A 26,012-nucleotide genomic window follows, 5' to 3' on the forward strand; every position below is an offset into this window, starting at 1 on the left:
GACAATGGAGATGGATGAGAAGTCAGACGTGGAGAAATTATATTCCGAGGATAACCTTAACCAACAGAATGTTAACATTGTTGATCAAGAGAAGAGTTTATTAAGTATGTGTATATGCAGTGGAATGGTGTGTTGAAGTGAAATCTGGCCAATGAGGTTTGAAGATATACATTATTGGATTACGTGTGTGTAATTGTTATATACTAATACGTCACCACTTATCAAGGCCAAAATCCACTCGAGGATAAGAGGTTAATGATAGTGCCTGTTGAATGATGACTAATATTTTGAGAGGATTGAAATGGAGAAAATATAATTATTGAAGAAGACGGCACAATGAGTATTTGTTGGTATTGGTTTTGAAAGTTGCCATATTGTAGTCTTCATGGAAGCAGTCCAATGGCAATGTATTCTAAGGATGGAAAGTTTTTGGAGAGAAACTCTGTTCATGGAAATTCTGCCGGAAAGTTCTTTGTAGAAAATAAATTCTTGTTGTGAATGTTATACAGAAAGGAACTAGAAATTAAATTTTTCATGGAAATAACGATAGAGAAGAGAAAGGAACACTAAGAAAGAGAAAAGATCAATCCTCACTAGATTGCAAAAGTTGGTTTCGTACTCTATAAAGGCAATAAAAAGTGTTGGCATCTCCATTTATGGCGTATGTGTTTTTTATACAGGTAGAGGATTGCGTCAGAGCTCATATACTTTCTGGGTTAGTAGAATAATCCGACCAATTTTCTAGCAATGGATTGGATGTAAATACAGGGTTACTTTGGTGATTCCCTGATATTGTATCTCTGCACTTGGCTAATAGACAAAGAAGGAGTGTGAAAACCAGGCGATAGGCAGAGCCTATCTACTCCTTAAGCAATTCAGGTTTGCAAACCGGAGAATTTGCTTGAACCACCAGCTCTAGGAAGGTTTTTGAGCAGAACTGGGGAGGACCCCCCCCCGCGGTTTTTTATCAGTTTTTCTTTTCCTAGATGGATGACCTGGTAAGATCTACAGGTCCATCTCACCAAGATGGGTAATCAGGTATTTCTCCGTTCCTGCATAGATGAAAATATCTTACCTTAATAAAAAGTGTTGGCATCTCATTTTATGGCATTCTATAAGTCCAAGATTGCATCATACACTTTCTGGGGTGGTAGAATAATCTGACCAATTTTCCAGCAATGATTGGATGTAAATCTCCTATTTTTAATCTAGAAGAAAAGCCAGTTATCAAAACAAATGGGCTTCCTCAAGAAGAGAACCATTTATTTTAGCGCAAGTAAAACAGATCTGAGCAATTGTAGTGCAGCCTGGTTTTAGGTGTTAAAAATTACAAGACACTTAAGTAACAATTTGTAAATCTGGGATGAAAATCAGTCGCAGGAGTTTAAATTATATTAAAGCAGGCAACTAAATCACATTGCTCGAAGTATTATCAAGTTCTGACGAATGTTCTATCATTAGTGAGTGGCTCAGATCATTCGGATGAACACAGGTCATATGAGTCTTTACGTTTAAAAAGAGTATTTAACTCATTTTCAAGTGTTGAATAGTGACATATCAAATTATCGATGAATAAATGTTGGTGTATATAAACAGACAGATAGGGTGTATATAACTTTTATGATGAACAATGTTTTGCTTTAGCTGGACTGAAACGATGGCGTGGACATATTGACGTGTTATTTTGAACGGATAACAAATACTTGTATATGAAGGGGACTTCAAACGACAAGAGGAGACAATGTTTTATTGATAGAGAGAGTTAGACAAATGTTCTTTGGTGGAGAAGAAGAGGAGTGTATATAATAACAACAGTCTATATAATAGATGGAGTCGGTAAACATTTAACATGGCTGTAACAACCGGGACGAATTCACAACCTGTTTCTCCGAAAGATAACGTCAAACAAAGTTATATTTTATATAACATTTATTCACACACCGTGTCAACATTTCGGAGATAGCAACACTTTGACTTCACATTTTGATCTTGACCTCCACAGTGTCTTCTTCCCAACTTCTCGGCTCGATCTGCTCTTTCTGACGCCCAACTCTTGACTAACTGATACATGCCTTTTCAAGTTCACTCCTCATATCCACGTCATCTTAAGTGACATTTATGTCAGACTGCTAGAGGTCAGACTTATTTTAAAATTATTTTGTGCTAGTTATGAAAACATATTTGTTTTTATTTATCTAAAATTCCTTCTCGTTATTGTTTATAGAATCTAGTCAAGTTTAATTCATAAAACGTCATTTAACCATATTTGTCCTTGAATTGCATTTTTTTTTTTTGTCTTTATAACAAATCTGATTCAACTACGATAATAATGATAAATCTTTTTGCTCAAATCATGCAGCAATACTTCGGGAGTGTTAATATACAACATTAGAATAAAACAGCAACTTATGTTCAACTAATCGTATGAACGGATTGTTTACAATAGTTATTGTAATAAAACATTGCTAGGAGGAAAATGTGATATTTATTCTGGTACTGCACTTCCTCTTCTAGACTGAGGCAATGTGTCAATCCAAAGTGCCTTTTTCTGGAGAGTTGTATTTCCCCCACATTAAAAACCAAACTTATCTCTACCCTTGCCCTTGTGGGGAGGCAAATAATAGGGACATTAAATAACCCAAACGTAAAACATTTGTATTATTTGAATTACTGTTCTCATCTTGAGTGTTATTCTCACAACGTTTTAGCTGATGTAACCTCCGACCTTCTTCAGGTGTATCTTGACGAACTCTGGAATCTTTGTTGAAAGGACCCATGATGTAACAGATAAAGTATTTGGTAAAATCCAATTATAAGTGACATTCTTCTGGAAGCTGAAAGTTCAATCCTCAAAGGCGGTACTCGGAACATAATTGTGAATAATTTAGGATTTTTATCCACTCATAGTTGATGGGACAAGAGTATGCTACACCTGTGGATTAAATAAATTGTTTGAAATTTTGTGTAGATTTCTGAGTTCGACAAACTATGCCTGAAGAATACTGGAGGTTACATCGACTGAAACGTTGTGAGAAAAAAACTTAAGATGAGAACAATAGTCCAAATAATGCAATTGATAATTCAATTCTGAAAGATAAACAAATCTAATTTGGGAAGTCCTCCTGATCTACAAAAAAAAATAACATTTTATGTCTATCAACATTCGATCAAAATAAGTTTTAAACAAGGGAGGTAATGCTTTATTTATTTTTTTTTTTTTTACAAATATTAAAATAAAAAAATGGTTATCGAATAATTTTAATATTATAATTATATATTAATTTTTTAAAACATTTTTCCCCTTGCAAAGAAGACATTTAACTCCAATTCCAATGTCAACAAACACTTGTGATAAACAATTAAAGTTTGTTCATTCGATTTGTCCTTTCGAATCCTCTCATATTCTTCATCATCAAACATTAAATAGAATTACAGGCTGAGAGATGATAATCAGTTTATATGCAAAAAGTGTAAAGCAATGGAGATGGATGAGAACTCAGATGTGGAGAAAATTTATCTGGACAGCAAAGTTATTGAAACTGTTGAGAAGGTTTGTTACCTTTGTAATAGCTTTGGATCACAGGGAGGAGCAGGTGCTCGAGTGATTGCAAGAATCAGGAGTCGATGGAGTAATATCAGAAAACTTCTGCCATTACTAACCAGCTGAGAATTACCATTGTTGAACAACAGAAGAGTCTATCAGGCATGTGTGAACAGTATGATGATGTATGGATGTGAAACCTGATCAGTGAGGATTGAGGACATGCGTTGCATGGAATGAAATGATATGAGAATAATATGATAAATGTGTAATGTGAGTTTCTTAAGACATGCTTAGAGCAGTTGATCTCCGAGGAAAATTAAGTTTGGATAGTATAGGGAAATGTTATGGCCATGTTGAAAGAATAGATGAAAGTTCTTGGGTTAATAGATGTAGAGCAGTTGAGATAACAGGTCCAGTTCACAAGGAAGATATGGCAAGAAATGACAAAAATATACCTGGAAGAAAGATTAATAAATCCTTGTTAGAGATAGTTTAGTTTGAAAGTTAATTTCTTAAAACCATGCAATGCGTGTTAACCTGCAAAGCAGATGTTGAACCACAGATGGTGATAATGAAACCGGCAATCCATCTATTTCATTAACCATTATCCTCGAATAGCTTTTGGCCTTCATAAATGGTGATTCCTTATTAATAAAACAATAAACCTGTATTAACACAACAAAATCTACAGAATGATAGCATAGAGGGTGATCTTAGTGCTTCTCATTATAGTTTGAAGAGGGCAAAATATGTTTGATTACCAAAGAATGTTTCACTTTCGTCTTTTTCATTTGCATGTTTCTAACCCACATGTCTGACTCATTCCCCGGTTGTGTTGCCGCTATTTGTTTTCAGGCCGTCTTCAACCAATTAAAGCACAACAGAGAAAGGCTTGAGAAGCTGGAAGAGAAAAACAGGCAACTATCCAAGATGGCCATTGACAGGCAATCTGTAATCTATGGACAGTATTTTCCAATTCAGTCACACGGGGAACCACAGATATCAACCTCTACTCCGGAGAAGAAAATTCTGAAGGACAGTGGAGTGTCATTTTCTACCGATTTTGATAACTATCCGTTCTTGTCTGACACTCTCTCGGAAATAAGCCAGTCTCCATCAAACTTGGTTGTTTCAAACTCCTTCGATGAACTAGACAAAACCGTGTGCCAACCCATTGAATACAGTTCAAACCAAAGCAAAGTTTATAACCAAACTCAAAGTAAAAGGACGAAAATGCTGTTCCAAACCCGAGGGTCACCTTCATTTTACGGTCGAGGAGTTAAATTTCCAAGAAGTTCAGATTGGTATAGGAATCAAAGACTTGGTGTTCGGCGTCAACTGTTCAACTTGACTTCCCAAGCTGCAACATCAGACATTGGTTTAATGAGCAAATCGCTCCCAGACATTAGCGGGAGTTTGCGTCAGAATTATTCTGATCGACCTTCAGCAAAGTTTGTAATCCGGCAGAATCGTTTTAAACTTCCTAACTTGGTAACTATATTCGCAGACAGAAATTTGTTTTTTGATTCATCTACTTATCCTTAACATCTTCAATCCATAAGGTGATGACGCTAAAGGGACATTTTCAATTATTGTGGAATTTTACAAAGAAAAACTTGTGCCTCCTCAACGTACATATCCCCAACAAACCCGCTTAGCAACAAAATCACACCCCTTCACTGTTGAGGTCCCTAAATCCCAGAAAACTTTCTACTCTAATAGTTTCTTCCCTCGAACAGCTAGACTTTGGAATTCTCTTCCTGCTATCTGCTTCCCTAACTGTACGGATATGCAGAAGTTTAAATGTAATGTAAACCAACATCTTGTTAATCTTTCTTAAGCATGCTCCCAAATAGTAGCCACTTATCTCGAAGTGACGATATGCATTGTTAAGGGTGAAAGTGAGTTTAAAAAAAAAAATCTGTTTTGGATATTACGTGGTTGATGCAAATTGCATGGACCTGTTCTTAAATATGTTGCATTATAAATATGATTTTAACCATGAAATTAAATTTCAGACAAAATGAAATATTTACTATGGAATAGTGGATATGCATGTAAACAGTCTACTTTCAGGACAAGATCAGTGTAGTATCTGTTCTGGTGCTGTGCTTCACCTTTTCTGCCCTTGGTCAGTAGATGAGGGATCCTTCGTGACTGGGGCAATTTTTATTTTTGTTCCTATCTAGAGTGCCCCATTTGGGGAGCTGGAATTTCCCATATTAAAAACCGACCTTGTGTCTAACTTTGCTCTTGTGAGGAGGCAAGTAAATAGGAACAGCTACATCTCTAAAACCAATCAATACAGTTATGCCATTCCATATATATGAACAATACAGTTATGCCATTCCATATATATGAACAATACAGTTATGCCATTCCATATATATGAACAATACAGTTATGCCATTCCATATATATGATCAATACAGTTATGCCATTCCATATATATGAACAATACAGTTATGCCATTCCATATATATGAACAATACAGTTATGCCATTCCATATATATGAACAATGCAGTTATGCCATTCCATATATATGAACAATACAGTTATGCCATTCCATATATATGAACAATACAGTTATGCCATTCCATATATATGAACAATACAGTTATGCCATTCCATATATATGAACAATACAGTTATGCCATTCCATATATATGAACAATACAGTTATGCCATTCCATATATATGAACAATACAGTTATGCCATTCCATATATATGAACAATACAGTTATGCCATTCCATACTGACGAATATAGAACAGAAATAATAATTATTAAGTCCTGATAAGTTGAGCCTGTTGTAAGAAATTAAATTAAACTTCTAAAGTTGGCTACACTGATATTTTCTCTCCGTTTAAAAAATTAGAATCCTGTTAGAATGATTGAGCAACACACCTGACTAAATCCACATCGCTTGAAATTTAGTTGAAAAATGGACATCAAGGAAGAGAACTATTGTTCGAATAAAAAGGATGCAATGTTGCAAAACTAGTTTTATTCTTGGTACTTATAACGCAATTTCCGGAAACTTTGCATCAGCATCTTCCAGAAGGTTATGTAAACAGATGCTGAAGCAATTATCTAATCGGCTGTCAAAAGATAAGTTTTAATGAAAGCGTGGAAGGAGGATAACACTTTTTATGGTGCTTCGTCACCAGCATCACCCACAAGAATTGCGACATCAGTAGGAGGATACCATGCCAGCCAGTTTTGGTGCCTTATCCTCGACTGATTGTACTGGCACGACGGCACCCCTCATTTCGGAGGTGTCTCTCTTGGTCTGGTGCTGGCTCTTGCTCCCTGCAACAGATTACTATGGGTGTGGCAATGTTTTCATTGCTCTGACGGTAGATGGCATTGACGTTTTAATTCATTAAATCAAAAAAAAATTTACATACATAGAAAGCCATTCTTAAACTTGAAAAGTCTGGTAGTCTTTGATTTGGCATCTTTCGTCTACTTACGTAACCTGCCGGAAGATGCCGAGGCCAAATTGCCAGGATAGGGTTATATACTGGATAAATATCTTGATCTTGAAAATGTTTCTTTGGACCAGAACCTTATGAGTTGGAAATGTACACGCGTTTGGTGCTTCTGATTGTTCTGACTATTAACAATGGAATCTCTTGGGGCTTCATCGGTATTTTGCTTTGTAGTGCATATTTTCGAATTGGTGAAACATGATCAGCTTTAAAAAGTGTATAAATTTTATTTCGTTTTAAGATGCAAAAAAATGTTTTCAACAAAAATATTACATAAAGATTCGAAGTCAAAAGAAATATCATTTTTCTATCGAATTTTTTTCTTTTTAAATATTCCTTTTTTTTTTTACTATTTCGTCTTATTTTCTATTTTCGTCTTTTCTTTCATCTTTTTCTTTTTTATTTAAACTTTTTTTCACTTTTTCACATTGTTTCATCTTTTTTTCCGTTTCTTTTTTCTTTATTTTTCATCTTTTCCTTCCTTTGTTTTCGTTTTTTTTTCTTTATTTTTCATCTTTTCCTTCCTTTTTTTCGTTTCTTTTTTCTTTATTTTTCATCTTTTCCTTTGTTTTCGTTTCTTTTTTCTTTATTTTTCATCTTTTCCTTCCTTTTTTTCCGTTTTTTTTCTTTATTTTTCATCTTTTCCTTCCTTTGTTTTCGTTTCTTTTTTCTTTATTTTTCATCTTTTCCTTCCTTTGTTTTCGTTTCTTTTTTCTTTATTTTTCATCTTTTCCTTCCTTTGTTTTCGTTTCTTTTTTCATTTTTTCTTTTTCTCGTCCAGTTTTTCACTTTTCTTTTCCTTTCGTTTTTCTCTTCTTTAAACCGTCTCTATTTTCTCCCTCTCTCTCCGTCTCTCTCCTTTCTTCTCTCTCTTTCTTTGTTCTTCTCTATCATCTTTTCTATTTCCTATTGCATTCACTCTATCTCTCTTCCTTTTCATTTATTTTACTCGTCCTTTTCTTTCTTTTTCTCCAGCTAACACTAACGCTGGTAGAAACCTCAATGTTACGATAACATTTATTGGGTGGGTTTCTACCAGTATTTTGTTTCATTTTCGATTTTTTAACGATTATCGAGACTCTCGAGATGCATACATCTCATGCTAGCCATTTTTTCTTGTTCCAACTTAACACTCGGAACTAAATAAACGCTTAAAAATAAGTTAAAACTCTAAAAACATATCCAGCTTGCCATTGATAATATCTATTTGCTATATATTTGTTTTGTTTTTTTTGTTTTGTTTTTTTACTACTTTTCAGTTTTGTTGTCTATAATAAAAAATGGCCAAACAATTAAACCATGTTAATTATCAATTAACCGACAAAAATCCTTTTAAACATATCGTTCTCTGGCACAGACTTTAATGCGGAGAAATACTTGTTCCTTTTTTTTCTTTCGTCTAAATTTGATATTGGTATTAATTGCACTTAAGTAAAATAAAAATCGGCACTTCTTTATTATAATAACGACAAAATATTGAATTTCAAGTGAAACAAATGACACCTACGTAATTATCAGGTCTCGAGTAGGAACATATCCAAAAATTACGAAAAACAATGAGGTAGAAAAATAATTATTAATGAAAAAAGAAATTTATAAAATGAAGCGAAATCACTATATTAGGCTTACTAAAAAAAAAGAGATAAGTGACAGGGGAAATAATTAAGTTCTGTTGCTTACGTCACGTAATGAACGTAATCTAAAATGTCGGACAAATTTTATTTCTCATCTAAACTTTATCAAAAACTATTTTTCATTAATAATTATTTTTCTACCTAATCGTTTACTGTAATTTTTGGATATGTTACTATTTGCAATATGATAATTACGTAGGTACCATTTGTTTTACTTGAAATTCAATATTTTTTTTTTCGTTATTTTAATATAGAAGCACCTAAAAATGTATCTAGAAAAATATTTGCTTTGTCGTCTGCTCCAGTTGCACGCATTGTGAAAACAAAATAGCTACCAGGGATTATATTAGCTTTTACGTTGGATAACAAATGTTTTCATATCTGGTAAACGACTTATCAGCCACTAATGTAACTGTGATATTCATTGTCAGCATATCTGAAAACTTATAAAAGTCGACATTTCGAATGTGAACCATGAGTTGGAAGTAATATAAAAAAAAAATGCTCTGCTATTGTTCGCACTCACTATGAAACAAGAAATTTATAAAATGAAGCGAAATCACTATATTACGCTTACCAAAAAAAAAAAGAGAGAAGTGACAGGGGAGATAATCAAGTTCTGTTGCTTACGTCACGTAATGAACGTAATTTAAAATGTCGGACAAATTTTATTTCTCATCTAAACTTTATCAAAAACTATTTTTCATTAATAATTATTTTTTCACCTTATCGTTTTCCATATTTTGGGATATGTTATTGTGTGCGACATGACAATTATGTAGGTACCATTTGTTTTACTTGAAATTCAATATTTTTTTCGTTGTTATAATATAGAAGCACCTAAAAATGTAAAGCTTGTTTCATCTAGCCGATAAAGAAGTTGTTGTTTTCCAAATTTTATTATAATAAATAAATTGATAATTTTTTTAAAGAAATCTTTCGGTAGTTGTTTTCTTTTCCTCATTTAAACGAAAAAATTTCTTCATTTAAATTTGGCATTGCCTTTGGATTAATGCATTTCCAAAAATAATTAATGAATTCTCAAAAATATTAAATTCTTATTGGAATAAATAAAACGTTGTCTTTTTTTTTTTTTTGAATAGCCAAAAATAAATTGTATTCTTTTCTTTATTTAAAAATTTAGAAAAAGATCCTCTTTTTTTTGTTGTTTTTTGTTCCTCAACAATTCAAGTTATCGCCCTTACATTGACTTTACTAGAGTAAAAAGAAAAATTCCCCACCTGGATAGCACTGAATTTTTAATTCAATACAAAGATCCCAAAAGTACTTATAACTTGACCCCTACGAACCAATTTTTTTTTTTTTTATCGCGTTCTTTATCACAGAATTTGTATTATTTGGATTACTCTTTGCATTTTCCATATTATTCGTGCAACATGTTGGCCAATTTAACTTCCACTCTTATTCAAGTGCGATCATTTAAACTCTAGAATCTTTGTCGCCCTATCCTGCCTTGATATAGTTCAAAACCAGCTTCAAAACCTAATACGTGATGCTCTTTTCTCTTCCCGGCAACCTCTTTCCCACAGAAGAGGTGAGCCTGTCTCTGCTGTTTGGGTTTTTTTTTTATGGCAAGTGCTTGACTGAACTCCAATCTATGGTCTGCCCATACCAAACTTTCACAAAAAAACACTCAACTAGCTACAACCACTATATATAATTTTCCCCACTCTCTATCTGTGCCTAAATCTAAACGCAGATTCCATGAACTATGCTTCTTTCTCAGAACTGCCTACCTGTGGAACATTGTTCTGCTGGCTTGCTTCACAGTTGAATACAACATGGTAGCCTTCAAGTTCAATGTAAACGAGTTCTTATTTAGCTATTCCCATAAATAATCAAATTCTACCCAATTTACATCATTAATGATTACTACACTATTACCTTACATTCATTAACCTTTATCCTCGAGTGGCCTTCGGGCCTTGATAAGTGGTGACTCCCGAGTGAAAAAAAAAACAAACTTTGGAATCCGTGCAGAATTTTGATTAGAACTCTTTGCTTAATCCATGGGGGGGATGTAGTTTGCTCTCATTCCAGCAGCCATAATGAGGTTGAAATCTTGATAGATTTATAATGGCATTCTTATTGTTACTCGCACTTGGGATTGAACCTTCAACCTCCAGAAGACTGTAATTGTCATCCGTTATGCCAACGGTACTTGCAAGCCACCACAATGGATTAAGGAAGCAGTTCTGTTCAAAATTTCATACAGATTACTAGGTCTTACACAAACATTCCCGAGTTCAACAAGATGTACCTGAAGAAGGTCGGAGGTTGCATCAACCAAAACGTTGCAAGAATAACATGCAAGATGAGACCAGTAGTTCGAATGACACAAGTGATTACGTTAAAATATCCTGTTTTACAAATTTTAGAGAGTTAATATATAAAAAAAAGTAAAGTGATCGACCATAATTAAAGGCAACTCAAAAGCAGGGAAAGGCCCCACTCCTTTCTCAGCATTACTCCACTTGTCCTTGATCCCCTCCGTGTAATATCCAGCAAGAGAGTATCATTTTTCGAGTTCCCAATAAGATTCAACTGAGGAGTGAAACCCTATCTCCCGGCCCATAAGCAAACTCTCTAATCATTAAACTAAATGGGTCAGTCTACATCATTACAGTAATTTTCAGAACATGGTAGCCAAGTTAATTCAAATTTATTTTCCTCTTAATTGAAGGTCATTTTTGTTATCATAGAAATTCTGATTAAATATGCTGTTTTTCCTAAAAAAAAAAAAACAACAAAAACAATTCTGTTAAAAACAAACGCTGAGAGTTAATATTAGAACAGATGCCACCATCTCAGCCATTTTCTTCATTCGAATCAAAAATGAAGTGAGTTGTTTATAAAAATTTTTGGATTCTATGAAAATTTTAATCTTTTTCTTTTTGTCCCTATTTTTATCAACCTTTTTGTTTTAATCTTTTTTCAATCTTTTTTATTTTTTAAAAATCTTTTTTTATCCTTTTTTAAATCTTTTTATCTTTTTTTAATCTTTTTTTCAATCTTTTTTTTTATCTTTTTTTAATCTTTTAATCTTTTTTTAATCATTTTATCTTTTTTTTAAATTTTTTTCAATCTTTTTTTATCTTTTTTCAATCTTTTTTATCTGTTTTATTTTCAATTTTTTTCCTTTTTTTACCTTTTTAAATTTTTTCAACTTTTTTCTTTCATTTTATTTTTTGTTTCTTTTCTTTTTTCTTTATTTTTTTATTGACTTGTTTTTTTTTATTTTGCTTATATCTTGTTTCCTTTGAAAAGTTTTCTTTCATAACCTTTTATCTTTTTTCATATATTTTAATTTTATTCTTCAATTTTGTCTTTTATGTTTTTTCTTTCATTTTTATATTTTATTTTCTTTCATGCTTTTTATTTTTATTTTATATTCTTTCCTCTTTTACTTTTGTTTCTTTTCATTTATTTAATCGTTTTTTATTTTATTCTATCGTTTTTATCTCCATTTTCATTCATCTTCTCTATCTCACTTCTATTTCTTTTTCTTTTCGTTTTTCTTTTTTCTTCTTTTGTATTCCTTTTCTTTTTTTCTTCGTCTTTTTCTTCTATTTTTCCTCTTTTCTTTATCTGTTTCTTTTTTTCTTTTCCTGCTTTTTATTATCTTTTTTCTTTTTTCTTTTACTTTCTTTATTGTCTTCGTCTCCTCTCTGCTGACTATCTGCTGCAGACTCATCGACCGGAATATTCCAATTGCTTTTGAAATAACCAATCTTCATTCTGTTTGCACATTGCCTTTTTTATGAATTGCACTTTTTTTTATGTCTGCTGCATTGTTTTTTATTGTTTATTCTTTCAAACTAATATTTATTATTTGCATTGTAAAAACAAACTCGTTTTTTGCTGTGATACTGCAAAATACATCCCCTCCCACCCCATCGTAAACTTCGATACACTTTCAATCATGCGAATGACAGTCAAAACTATTGAACAACTTTCATGCATCAAATTGATTTTTTAAGTAGATTTTTGTTCAGAAGAAAATCCACTCACTTCAGCAGACAAGTTCGATGTTATATATATGTACTATTAAATTTAAGATTTGTGGTTGGCGTTTTTTTTTTTTTAGTGATATTAACATGTCCATAGGTATACCTTTTATGCACGCAATGATATTTAATAATAACTAATATAAATACGTCCCCTAAAAAATAATGGGGCGACTCATTCATATGAGTAACAAGAAGAGCTTATAGCTCTTAAAAAAAAAATAGCTAAGGTAGCAAAAAAATAAAAATAATAGCGTTTCGAAGTTGTTAATATCAATAAAAAAAAAAACTGCACCAACAAATCTTACGTGTGTGTGTATATATATATATATATATATATATATATATATATATATATATATGATGTATATATGATGTATATAAGCAGGTCGTCCGACGTTGCCCGGTCGTAAAATACGCTTAAATATGATATTTTAATTTATGCAGATTTCGTATTATTATAACGCCTATTCTCTATAGATTATGATATTGCCAAGTTTCAAGTCTGTCGACCAAAAATTGACCGAGTAATTTGGTAAGGGCCGTTCTGCACACAAACAGACAGACACACAAAGTCGTTTATCTATATAACTAGCATGTGTGCCCGGTGTTGCTCGGGTCTTTGGAAGTGTATGTTGAGCAAAAATAAAAAAGGTAAATTTTTTAAACTTTGACCCCTATTATGACCCCTTAACATTTATTCTTTTGTGCTCAAATCGAGTTATTAAGTTAAATCCATGTCCAAGGAAACTATATCTAATATTTCAAGTGTTTAAACCCAAAATTGGCGGAGGAGTTTGGTAGAGTTCTCAAAGGTCAAATCGTTGAACTTTGACCCCTTAATAGCTAAATTTCTGGCCGAAAACCGATCACATAGATTTTTCCAAATCTCAGTACCCTATATATCAAATTTCGGGTCTGTAGACTTAAAATTGACAGAGTAATTGCGAAGGAAAATGTACACAGACAGACACACATACACACACGTTCACTTTTATAAATATATAGATAGATAAAATATATAAAACATGAAACAGATTAAGATCATGTTTTTAAAACGTAAATAGATAAAACTAATTACCTCTAAAATGGTCCGCATGTCCTGATATTCCGCTGGCCAACATCGGATTTCTTTTGTCTGAAGTTTTTGCTATGAGTCATTTCTTATTTACATCGTTTTCTTTGGATTGTTGTACTCGTGAATGTTGATATGTTAATAACCCGTTTTAGCCGATGTACGCTCCGGCCTTCTTCAGGTGTATAGTGCATTTATGTACAATAATATTTTCTCCGTGTTTAGACAGGGTTGCAGAATCAGAAATTATACAGACTCCTGCTTCTAGGATTCCAAAAATTCCAACTCCAACTCCAAGAATTCCGAAATATTTGATCCCAACTCATAGAATTTCTTATTCAGACTGTCTGTTGGTTCTTCAGAGATTAAAAAATCTGACTCTGAGTATTCTTATGAATCCAACTTCGACTTCTTCAAAAATCTCCGACTCTGATTGCATAACTTAAATATGTTTGTTGTTGTGTTCAGATTAAAGAACAAGCTAAAACGAAACATTCGTCGCCCTAAAGAAACAACACTACAGTTTTATTTTTAAACTTTTACTGAAAAGATTAATTCAGCTAATTTGATTATGTAGCCGAGTTCTGCTGTCACAGCCAGGGTCTGCCAGTGGCCACCTGATTGCACGAGGGATCACCATACTCTTCAACACATCCATGAACAATTTCGTGTTGACTTTCAAGCTGACTTCAAAGATGTGAGGTGGCATGATGTAGCCCTCACTTGAAAGCACACCAAAGACCATAACCGTGGCCGGAAACTTCATTGAGTTATGCCCTCAAGCGTTGGACCATCTGGATTTGTATTTTGAGGGTGCTGGCAATGGTCCTGTTGTCATAACTTAGATCGGTAGAGAGCATGAGTTGTATAGCAGTGCATCTCTGATCTCACTCGTTGAACATTGTGTCACTTTCAGACATGATAGAAGGCTCCTATTACTGTTGGGATTTGTACACAACTGGCCAACTAGTAGATAGTCTGCAACAAAAATAGAAAATCGGTTTTCATCAAAGGGAAATGGAATCATGTCATCTTTTCTAGGGCAGCAATTTTATTGTCCCACACAGTATTATATGAAAACACAAGTTAAATCCAATTTAAGTAATGTTTTCATATGCATTTTTTTTTTTTTGCTCACATTCACCCCTAACAAAACTTAGCACCACTTGTATGTAAGGGGTTACTATTTGCGACCATGCTTAGAGAAGATAAGATATTAGTTTACATTACATTTACATTTCTACAGATCAGTACAGTCAGGGAAGCAGGTAGCAGGAAGGGAATTTCAAAATCTTGCTGTTCGAGAGAAGAAGCTATTAGAGTAGAAAGCATTCTGGCATTTAGAGACCTCAACAGTGAAGGGGTGTGATTTTGTTGCTGTGGGTTTGTCAGGGATATGTACGTCAAAGGGGCAATGAATTCATCAGAGCACATTCCATTAAAATACTTGTAAAACAGGCACAAGGATGCAATATTGCGGTGATGGGACAGGGGTTGAAGCTGAGTTGACAAAGTGGGACAAGTTAGATTGAAGACTCTGTTTTGGACCCTGTCTAAGAGGAACAGGCTAGTGGTAGATGCACCAGCTCAGATGTGGCAACAATACTCCATGTATGGTGAATGGTGGCCTTGTAGATGTGCAGGATACTCTCAGGTGTGAGTAGTTTTCTAGCACGATAGAGGGAACCCATCCATCATCTAAGATTATATTTAGGAAGGTCATTCAATGTATAAGAGGAATTTTTCGGTATAAGGACTTCTAATACAGAAAGAAGCTCACTTTTTTTTTTCCCCCAACATAGTCTTCCAGCAATGTTCCCAGCCCAGCTCGTTGATGTTCTGTACCTTTTGGCTGCTGTTTAAGGCCGTGCATTATCATGATGCAAGATGACTCTTGACTGATGACTCTTACGTTTGTTCTTTGTCTTTCTTGACCTGCCTCAGTAGTTCATAATAGTTGGCACTGTTCACAGTGTTTCCTTTCTTAAAAAATGAAATAGTAATAGGGCCTTGCATATCCAAAAAAAAAAAAAAACTCGCTTGTCTAGGTCTCCCAGGCCTGTCTTTTTTAAACAATTCAGCTCACTTGTAGACATTTTTTGGCTGAAATATGTGCCACCATACACAATTGACATTCTCCTATGAATTTCAACTGGTTTGCACCCTTCAGCAACCAAAAACTTGATAATTGATCGCTGTTCAATCTTGGAGCATCCTTCTTGGTTGGCCATCTTTGTTATTCGCCAAAACTTTCAAAGTTTTTCTTGAAGAACTTAAATTCATGTGAAGAAGAAGTAAACCAAAAGTTAAAAAAAAAAAAAAGTAAACTTAAATCTGTATTAGAAGTCATTACACCAAAACAATCCTCTTATTTATTGAATGACCCTTGTAAAAACATCAGCTTACATCAATAAACCTGAAGAGGGCCGGATGCCACATCGGCTGGAATGTAGTATAAATATATCAAAATAAGGTGAGTAGTCCGAAGAAAAGCAATGTAAGCAACATCTTGTTTATTTTGTCGTTATTAACAATTTTTTTTTTTTGTGATTAGGGATTGGCACCAAACGATGGACGAATCCATGTTGATGGACAAGAGGTGATGAAGGCTTGATTTATTTTTCTGATATAAGCCTGGGGAGGGTGGAATTGTTTTTAAATAATCAGATTTTTTTTTATCTCTAATACTAGAATGGCTACAAAAGAGTATAGATTTTAAAATTAAAAGTAAAAATTTCTATTTCTGTGACGTCACTTTGCACGTTGGCTTTGTCATTTGCATATTTGTCATGTGACTTCTACTGCTGCAAGAACTAGCAGCTCTCTTACACACCATCATTCTAGAAACATGTAATTACTCCAAGAGAGATACATCAGTTATCTTTATGACAATTACTGATTTTAATATATAGATTCTAGATTAATTTTTGAATTTATTTCAAAAACTCAAAATTCCTAATGATAATAAATTATATTTTTTCAGTTTTAACATTCTAATTTGCGTACATTATAATTTATAAGTGAAATTGAAAAGAGTCCTCATATAGAAGGTTGCTATTCGAGTGGAAAAAAAAACAACCAACAAAGAAGAAAGTTTTACAATGAGTGCATAGACAAAGATTAGACATTATTAATCTTCAAAGCAAGATATCACTGAATGCAGTGTTCACTGTATATAATTCTCTGTAGCAGTAAATCCATGTAGAAAAAAGAGGATGTAAGTAATACATTTTATTATTTGTCGCTAATTTCTATCAATTTATTTTTCGATTTGCTTTTTTATTCAATTAGATCAATTTCATATATATATATATATATATATATATTATACATTCTTATTTATTTTTTAAAACCGAAAAAAATACATTTTTAGATTAAATAACATAGTGCAACAACAAAAAAGTAAATACTGGCTAGTCAGAAGCAAATATCGATCTGCCAGATGCATAGCTATATGAATCTAAATTGAACAAAATAACTTTATATGCTTGATATCCAAAATTAAAAATCCCTAATACTTTTCAAAATTATTTTTTTGTAATTCTTAAATTTCAATTTGTATACATTATAATCTATATATATAAAAGCGAAAATGTGTGTGTATGTATGTTCGCTTTTTGTGTATGTCTGCGAAAGGCCTTTTTCAAAGAAGTGATCGGTCGGCTCACAACTTCTTAAAACTTTTTATATCACGTCTAAATCATAATATCTACCAGTTTACAATGGGGGGTCGCCTATCTATTTAATTTGCTCGACTTTGAAAAGATAAATATTCAACATTTTTCAATCGCCGCATGTGGATTAGGCTTTTTTGTATAATAAAAGTGAAACTAATTTTGGCGGCATAGTTCTGGTTGCGATCGCCAGAAACATCCAAAAGCAATCAGCTTTGATCAGTGTGGAGTTTCTCCTTATATCAGACAATTGCTATTCAATTTGGACAATCCCCTTTTTATGGGGAGCTGGTTTCCCCCCCCCAAAAAAAAACATCTTGGAGAAACAAAAAAATTTAAAACAAGCTGCTCCACAGTAAATAAAATACTGTCCTGTAGTCAAAGTTGATCTGATTAAGTCATTAAGTACGGGCACCTGCCAATTCTTAATACTTAAATTCAAACATGTTTCCATGACTATTTCGTGGTGGCCCAGTGGTTAACATCGCACATTTTTTTTCACACTTTAATTTTCAACTTCGCCTCAACGGTTCAGGTTCGATCCTTCGTACTTACCTACCAAAACTTGTTTTTTATTTTACCCCCCCCCCCCGACACAAACACCCGGGCGACGCTGGGTACCCCCGCTCCCCAATATATAAAAGCCAAAATGGGCGCGCGTGTGTGTATGTCCATGAAAGGCTTTTTGTGTCAGGATTCTCGCATCGGTATAATTTGCATACTTCCTAGATTGTAATATCTCAAATTCACAAACGGACATCGTCTCCATATTTTTATTATTGAGTTTTAAAAAATTACCTCCGTGCCGTCCTTTCGAGTGTTTGTCTTTTTCGTATCAATAAAGCAAAACTAATCAAACGCAAGCACTAACTCCCACCCTTCGCCCGGATAGTATTTGTTCTGTAATTGGTCGTTGGTCAATGTAAGGGAAACCCTTCATACTGAGGCAATTACTATTTATTTGGATACTGCCAGAGTGCCCCCTTTTTGGGGGGAGCTGCTTTTCCCCCCACATTAAAAACGACCTTCGTGGGACGTTTATAAGCAACACCATTTCTGCAAGTCATCTTTTTGATTGACATCACTAAATTTGAACGCTTTACACTTCCAGTCGCATCATGGCGTAGCGGTAAGACGTCAGGTTTTCTTTAACTTTCTTTTCCGCCTTCGCATCACGGGTTCGAGCCTGCCTACCACTTTATTTTTGTTACACCTACAAACACCCGGGCAACGCCGGGCAACCCCGCTAGTTTATAATTAAAATAAAGCATTTTTATTTAATTTCAGTGCATAAATTTATTTTTCCTTTATACTCACCAAAAAAGTTGTCTTTTCTTTTCATTTTTTTCCTTAAAATCTACCTAATTGAGTAACTTGTCTTTTTTCTTTTTTTTTTTTTTTTTTTTTGACGATTTCAGGTGAACCCAGAACTCATCCCACGCATCAGCAGCAAATTACATTTTGTCCACAATAGATTGACGATGCAAGCTCCAGTGACTCATTTTGATGTAGAACACTATGTCAAAGAATACACGGTAAATAAATTCTTCTGTTAATTGCACATTAGTTGTTGAAGTACGCCACCCAGATAATATTATATTATGACCCGGGCAATGCTGGATGTCCCGGGGAGAGAGATGACTGACCGACATTGACTGGTAACAATGTTATGGGAATAACAAGGTGATTTGATAACGGAAGAATGTTTTTAAATAAGATTGGAATTTAATGTAAAAATAATTAAGCCAGAAATATGTAAAACAATAAAATCTTTGGAAGGATGTTTAATAATATAAAATTGGAATGTTTGGTTTTAATAAACAAAAATATGGTACAAAAGACGTCACGAGTTGAGAGACACTTTCAAAAGCTAGTTAGAGAGTCTGTGACGGGCGGTCGGTCGACAGACGGGATGGCACTCAGCAGGGACAAGATTGAAAATTAAGATGTAGATAGGATTGTATCAGCGTTCAACCTTTATTCCAAATGGTGTTCCATCTTCAACGCGATCTTGTCACCAATTCAAATGTCGGTCAGTCACCTCTCTCCCCGGAACATATGATGTTGCCCGGGTCATAATATAATAATACACTTTCTCCACATCTGACTTCTCATCCATCTTTATTGTCTTACACTTCTTGCACACAAATTGGTTATCCTCTCCGCCTAACGATTTTAATCCTCGGCCCGCAAAATCAAGAGAGATTAGACCATTCCTGTAATGACCTGATCCTTGTTGATTTTGCTGTGGTATGCTGGTTCTGTGCAGTTCTAGGAGGTCCACCTTTCCAGACTTTGCCTTCTCTATTTGAGAAGGGGTTAGTTTATTGCTAATCGCCAGAGGTGTGCTTACTGAGGAATGTCGACAGGACACTTTTTTTGGCACACTTACACATATACACATCCATACCTACATCAATAATTTCATTATTTTATTTTTGAAATTTAACTGTTTGTTCTTTTTATTTTTCCATCAGGATTTGACGCAAGAACTGAGCAAAATCAAAAGCGAATTGAATAGTATTTGTGATTTGGAAAAATCAACATCTGCTGATCCGCAAAAATCTCAGGCGATGACTTCGACTCTTTCTCTTTTAAGCCAGCGTGTACAACAGGCAGAAGCCAAAGCAGATGATCGATATAAAATTTTACAGGTAACATGATTCAATTTCCCTTTTTCAGTCATTTATCACAGGTGTTTCGACGACAGCATACTGTTGACGTTTTTTTTTTTTTTGAGGAGTCATCACTTATCAAGTTAAAAGCTTCTTGATGATAAAGGTAAACGAGATCGATAAAATATTAAACGATGAAGAATATTATGAGAGGATTGAAAATGCTGAATGCAAAGAATATTTCTCATGAAGGCGTTTTATAGCAAGTGTTTGTTGACATTGAATTTAAAGACCACCATGTTGTAAGTTGCAGGGAATCAGTCTCATGGTAATGTATTCCACAAATTAAATCTATTCAAAGCCATACTTATTATTTTTAATGTTGAAGGATGTTTCCTTGCTGCTTCGGTTGCTTGAAGACTTAAATAGAAAGTACCAGTCTAGAATCTGTTCTTGACAATCAGCCTGACAGACAGATGTGAACCCAGGAACTGTCGAATTGAAATACGCTGTCTGAGTATTACCTAGGAGGTCCACCCTCCCAGGCCTTGCCACTCGGCTTTTGGGTGGAGCAAGTTTATCACTTGCTGCTTGAGGTGCCTCTACTGGGGAATGATGATGAGGATGCCCAGGAAATTTTTGTTAGGCCAGAGTGCCCTTCTTTTAGAAGTGCTGGCTGGACATCCTCACTTTCCGACCTTGTGTCACATCTTGCTGAGGTGGGCATCTTGCAAGAAAAAGAGGCTGAAAATGAGCCCAGGCAAATGCGAAAGCATTTATTCTTTTAGAAATAACCAAACACAATGCGTAAGGGCAGAGGAAAGCACCCGTCTGTTTAAATGTATGTATGTATGTTTGTATGTCTGCCTAATTTTCGACAGAGGCGACGGATTTTCATGAGCTCAGTATCGTTTTGAAGCTCAAACGTTCGGGCGACAAATATCAAAAAATTGGCTAAAAACATTAATTCTTTTACCCTAAACTAGGCAGGGAGGATTGTGTTTTTTTTTTTCCTTTTTCCAGTATTTTCGAAAGTCATCCCCTCTGTTCGATTGACTAGCCTTAATTTAAACCTTCACCACTTCTGGTTTGGTGATGGGCGCAACAGCAAAGACGTTACTTTTTTTTTCATGTTCTTTTCCTCCTTTGCGGTACGGGTTCGAGCCTGTCTACCTACTACCACTTTTTAAATTATTTTTTTGCTCAACACACACCTCCAAACACCCAGGCAATGCCAGGCACCCGTGCTAGTCAATTAAATAAACAGATTTGTTTTGAAAATATCTGCAAAATCTACAACAAAAAAAATATTGCAGATATTGGTATGTTTTAAGATTTTGTTTTTCATGGATATTCACTTCCGAATTTAAATTTTTTCACTAATATTCAGGTTGGAAGGTGAGCTCCCTTTACCGTGCTAGAAAAAGTCTTACACCTGCCAGTATTCTATATCTCTACTAAGCCATCATCTGCCTTTTGGATAAGCCATTGGCAGCAGCCTGGATGTCCTAAATTGCAGGAAGGTTGACTGGCCAAGGCAAACTTGCTAGCAAGTGATTAGACGATGCTGCACAGAGTAAAATTTGGACACAACTGATCGTGAAAACTGAAGAATAAATTTGTGTAACGTTAGAAAATGTTTAAAGAACAAAAGTGATGTTAAATGAATAGAAGAAAAGGGAGATGACAAAATGGTTAAAAAAACTATAAAAATTTTGTTTCTTGAATTTGTAGAATAGCAGAAGAATTTAAATAGCAATGGTTGCAGTTGAACATCCAAAGAAAATATATGAAGTATCAACTCAGACTTTTTATCAACTCAGACATATATATATATACATACATATATGTGTGATCGTTTATGAATATACATAAACGATCACACATATATGTATGTATATATATATATGTATATATATGTGCATATATGTATGTACACATATATATATATTTATATATAAGCTGACAATAAAAAAAAACAAAAAAAAAACACTAACCTAGTTTTAAAACAGATCCTTTGTCCGATAAAAAGCATGCCCATTGGCTGATAGGAAGGGGCGCGGTGGATACTAGAAAGCTGATTGGTTAACTAAAATCTCAATAGAAGAGGAGCATATAAAAACGATAAACAACCACAGAATTCGCGCATAAGCCTGAGGAGTCCTAGAGTGGATGAAACGCCGAATATGCAATGTAGCTTAATCGCCATATATATTTTATAAATTACTAACTAGCTCTACCTTCGTATTGAGCACTTTTGAAGTAAATACTTAAAATTTACGCATAAATCTATACTTTCGTATATTAATTTTATGTGAGTAAATTAAGTAGTTATATATATATATATATATATATATATATATATACACACACACACAAGTGAAACATGGACTTTACTGGCAGAGTATATGAAGAAAATCATATGGTTTTGCAATGAAACATTTAAGAAATATTCTTGGAGTAACTAAGACATAATCACGTCGACACACTGGTCCCCATTAGATCTCCAGAGTTAAGCAATGCTATGCTTGGTCAGCACTAAAATGGGTGACCATTTAGGAATTCTAGGTGCTGTATATGCTCTCTGCTTATCTCAGCATTGTTTTCAGTCCTCCTGGGCTTCCCCTTGCCACTGGACTCAAAGAGTTCTGATTCAGAATAGATGTGGCTGAGGATTGCACAACGCTTGCCTCACAATTCCATGCACAGCTGCCATTACATACTTTGGTTTCTTAAGACTGAAAAGAGGCAACAAACTTTCTGAGATAAAGAAATGAAACTTTCAGAAAGAAGCTTCATATTAACAGAGCCATCAACAACGTTATTCGACAAAAAAAAAAAGTTTAAATATGTTTCCTGGCTGCCAGTCTCCAGCTACGTAAAGAAATCATATCATGAAGATTTCATTCGAGAAAGGTCAAAAAGACGACCACAAAAGAGAGTGGTTAACAAGATAACGGTTGATACAGTTATGCCACTTTTGAAAGCTGAAAGACAAGCCAAAGACCGTAATAAGTAGCAAAATTTTGTTCTCCAGGATGTGGCGAAGCTCTTTGTAGTAAGGGCATATATAAAAGGCATGGTGTGTGAAAGATGTATTTGGTTAATTTAAAGTTGAAAGAACACACAGAATGCCAACTCTCAGTATGCACGCCGGAATCCAGATTATTTCCTTCCTTTTCTTCTCTTCACAAACAACAGGGAAGACATTCGCTCTTGGTATCAGCAGCAATAGTAGTTATTCGTTCTCTTTACCGACAATAGTTAAAAAAATAATTAAAAAAAACAAAAAGATATAAAGCGGCAATGTTCCAAACCCCCACACAGACGACATGGTGTTCTAAAAAAACATACTGATTTTTAAAAAGTAAAAAAAATCGCTTCTTTTAACTACTTTTGGGTAAATGTTAAAGGTCACGGTAAAAGAAGAATATGAGAAAACTTCTGTATCGAAATTGTTTTTGTTAAATATTATTAACTTATATTATTAATAAATTAATTTATATTATTAATAAATTAATTGATATAAATATCAATGAATAAGGAATTATTTCGAGTTAGAATTTGAGTTTCGTTTTCACATAAACACGACATCAGGTCAAATTTGGTGACCATTTTGTGTTTTAGCTTATTCACATAATGTTGAAACATTTCAAGTGTGATTGTTTCAATTTTATATGGAAATGTTTGCTCATTTAGTAATAAATTAATAAAAACAAAATGCTTCATAAAAACAAAATGCTTCATAAAAACAAAATGCTTCATAAAAACAAAATACTTCATAAAAACAAAATACTTCATAAAAACAAAATACTTCATAAAAACAAAATGCTTCATAAAAACAAAATGCTTCATAAAAACAAAATGCTTCATAAAAACAAAATGCTTCATAAAAACAAAATACTTCATAAAAACAAAATACTTCATTAAAACAAAATACTTCATAAAAACAAAATACTTCATAAAACAAAATACTTCATAAAACAAAATACTTCATAAAACAAAATACTTCATAAAACAAAATACTTCATAAAAACAATACTTCATAAAAACAAAATACTTCATAAAACAAAATACTTCATAAAAACAAAATGCTTCATAAAAACAAAATGCTTCATAAAAACAAAATACTTCATAAAAACAAAATGCTTCATAAAAACAAAATACTTCATAAAAACAAAATGCTTCATAAAAACAAAATACTTCATAAAAACAAAATACTTCATAAAAACAAAATACTTCATAAAAACAATACTTCATAAAACAAAATACTTCATAAAAACAATACTTCATAAAAACAAAATGCTTCATAAAAACAAAATACTTCATAAAAACAATACTTCATAAAAACAAAATACTTCATAAAAACAAAATACTTCATAAAAACAAAATGCTTCATAAAAACAAAATACTTAATAAAAACAATACTTCATAAAACAAAATACTTTATAAAACAAAATACTTCATAAAAACAAAATGCTTCATAAAAACAAAATGCTTCATAAAAACAAAATGCTTCATAAAAACAAAATACTTCATAAAAACAATACTTCATAAAAACAAAATACTTCATAAAAACAAAATGCTTCATAAAACAAAATACTTCATAAAACAAAATACTTCATAAAACAAAATACTTTATAAAACAAAATACTTCATAAAAACAAAATGCTTCATAAAAACAAAATACTTCATAAAAACAAAATGCTTCATAAAAACAAAATGCTTCATAAAAACAAAATACTTCATAAAAACAATACTTCATAAAAACAATACTTCATAAAAACAAAATACTTCATAAAAACAAAATACTTCATAAAACAAAATACTTCATAAAACAAAATACTTCATAAAAACAAAATACTTCATAAAAACAAAATGCTTCATAAAAACAAAATACTTCATAAAAACAAAATGCTTCATAAAAACAAAATGCTTCATAAAAACAAAATGCTTCATAAAACAAAATACTTCATAAAAACAATACTTCATAAAACAAAATACTTCATAAAAACAAAATACTTCATAAAAACAAAATGCTTCATAAAAACAAAATGCTTCATAAAAACAAAATACTTCATAAAAACAATACTTCATAAAAACAAAATACTTCATAAAAACAAAATACTTCATAAAAACAAAATACTTCATAAAAACAATACTTCATAAAACAAAATACTTCATAAAACAAAATACTTCATAAAAACAAAATGCTTCATAAAAACAAAATACTTGATAAAAACAATACTTCATAAAACAAAATACTTCATAAAAACAAAATACTTAAAAAACAAAACATCAAGCCATTTTTAATGCCAAGACAGAATTTTTCTTGTGTTTTTTCTCTGACCACAACGTTTAACGTTTATTCTATTTTGGATTGCATAATCATGACCTTCGAATCAAACGGTTCTAAGTTTGCAACTGCATGCAGCTACTGTTTCCTTGCAGTGGGCGCATGCCAGTCATGGCTTGATCTCTCCATACTGTCACCCCAGTGTACTTGACAGTTCGTCTGAAACTCCGATTGCAGTAAGAAATGTGCGAAGCTCATTGTGTTTGTTTCAACACAAAAGAAAACATTTTTGATGACCAGTCATTTATTAGAGAGCAGTGCTGGATTCGTATTCTGGTCGGTCTCTTGTTTTATTTGTGACAGCTGGTAATTTGTTACAAAGCAGTTTGTGTCACAACTCCGTGCCACTCCGCTTACTGTTTGATTTGTAACGTTTATAATGCATAAAAAATCAGTTCTAAATTCATGTGAATTTCAAATTCAATAGCATTAATAGCATGATGAGAAAAATCTATTACGTGTTTGAGTTACGTTTGATTTATATCAGGTACAGAGTAGTGTGCAGCAGAGGAGGAGGGAACAGAACGGTGGAATCGGACTTCCAGAGTGAAGCAGGAATTATCTCCCTTTCTCATAATAGTTCTTAGTACT

General features: G+C 33.2%; 1 protein-coding gene across 3 annotated transcripts in view; it reads left to right on the forward strand.

Annotated features, from left to right (window-relative positions):
* The window catches only part of LOC145294135 (nesprin-1-like), a 1,091,614-nt gene that overhangs the window by 836,422 nt on the left and 229,180 nt on the right, over positions 1–26,012 (forward strand). For all 3 annotated transcript variants that reach the window (XM_080141241.1, XM_080141242.1, XM_080141243.1), the window contains 4 exons: positions 4,400–5,035; positions 16,331–16,375; positions 18,869–18,985; positions 19,928–20,104. In XM_080141241.1, the coding sequence (XP_079997367.1) occupies positions 4,400–5,035; positions 16,331–16,375; positions 18,869–18,985; positions 19,928–20,104 (975 nt within the window). The remainder of the gene's footprint in view (positions 1–4,399; positions 5,036–16,330; positions 16,376–18,868; positions 18,986–19,927; positions 20,105–26,012) is intronic.

The sequence above is a fragment of the Euprymna scolopes genome, chromosome 15 (genome assembly GCF_053919585.1).
Source record: "Euprymna scolopes isolate OS-2025 chromosome 15, ASM5391958v1, whole genome shotgun sequence".
In the NCBI taxonomy this organism is placed as follows: Eukaryota; Metazoa; Mollusca; class Cephalopoda; order Sepiida; family Sepiolidae; genus Euprymna; species Euprymna scolopes.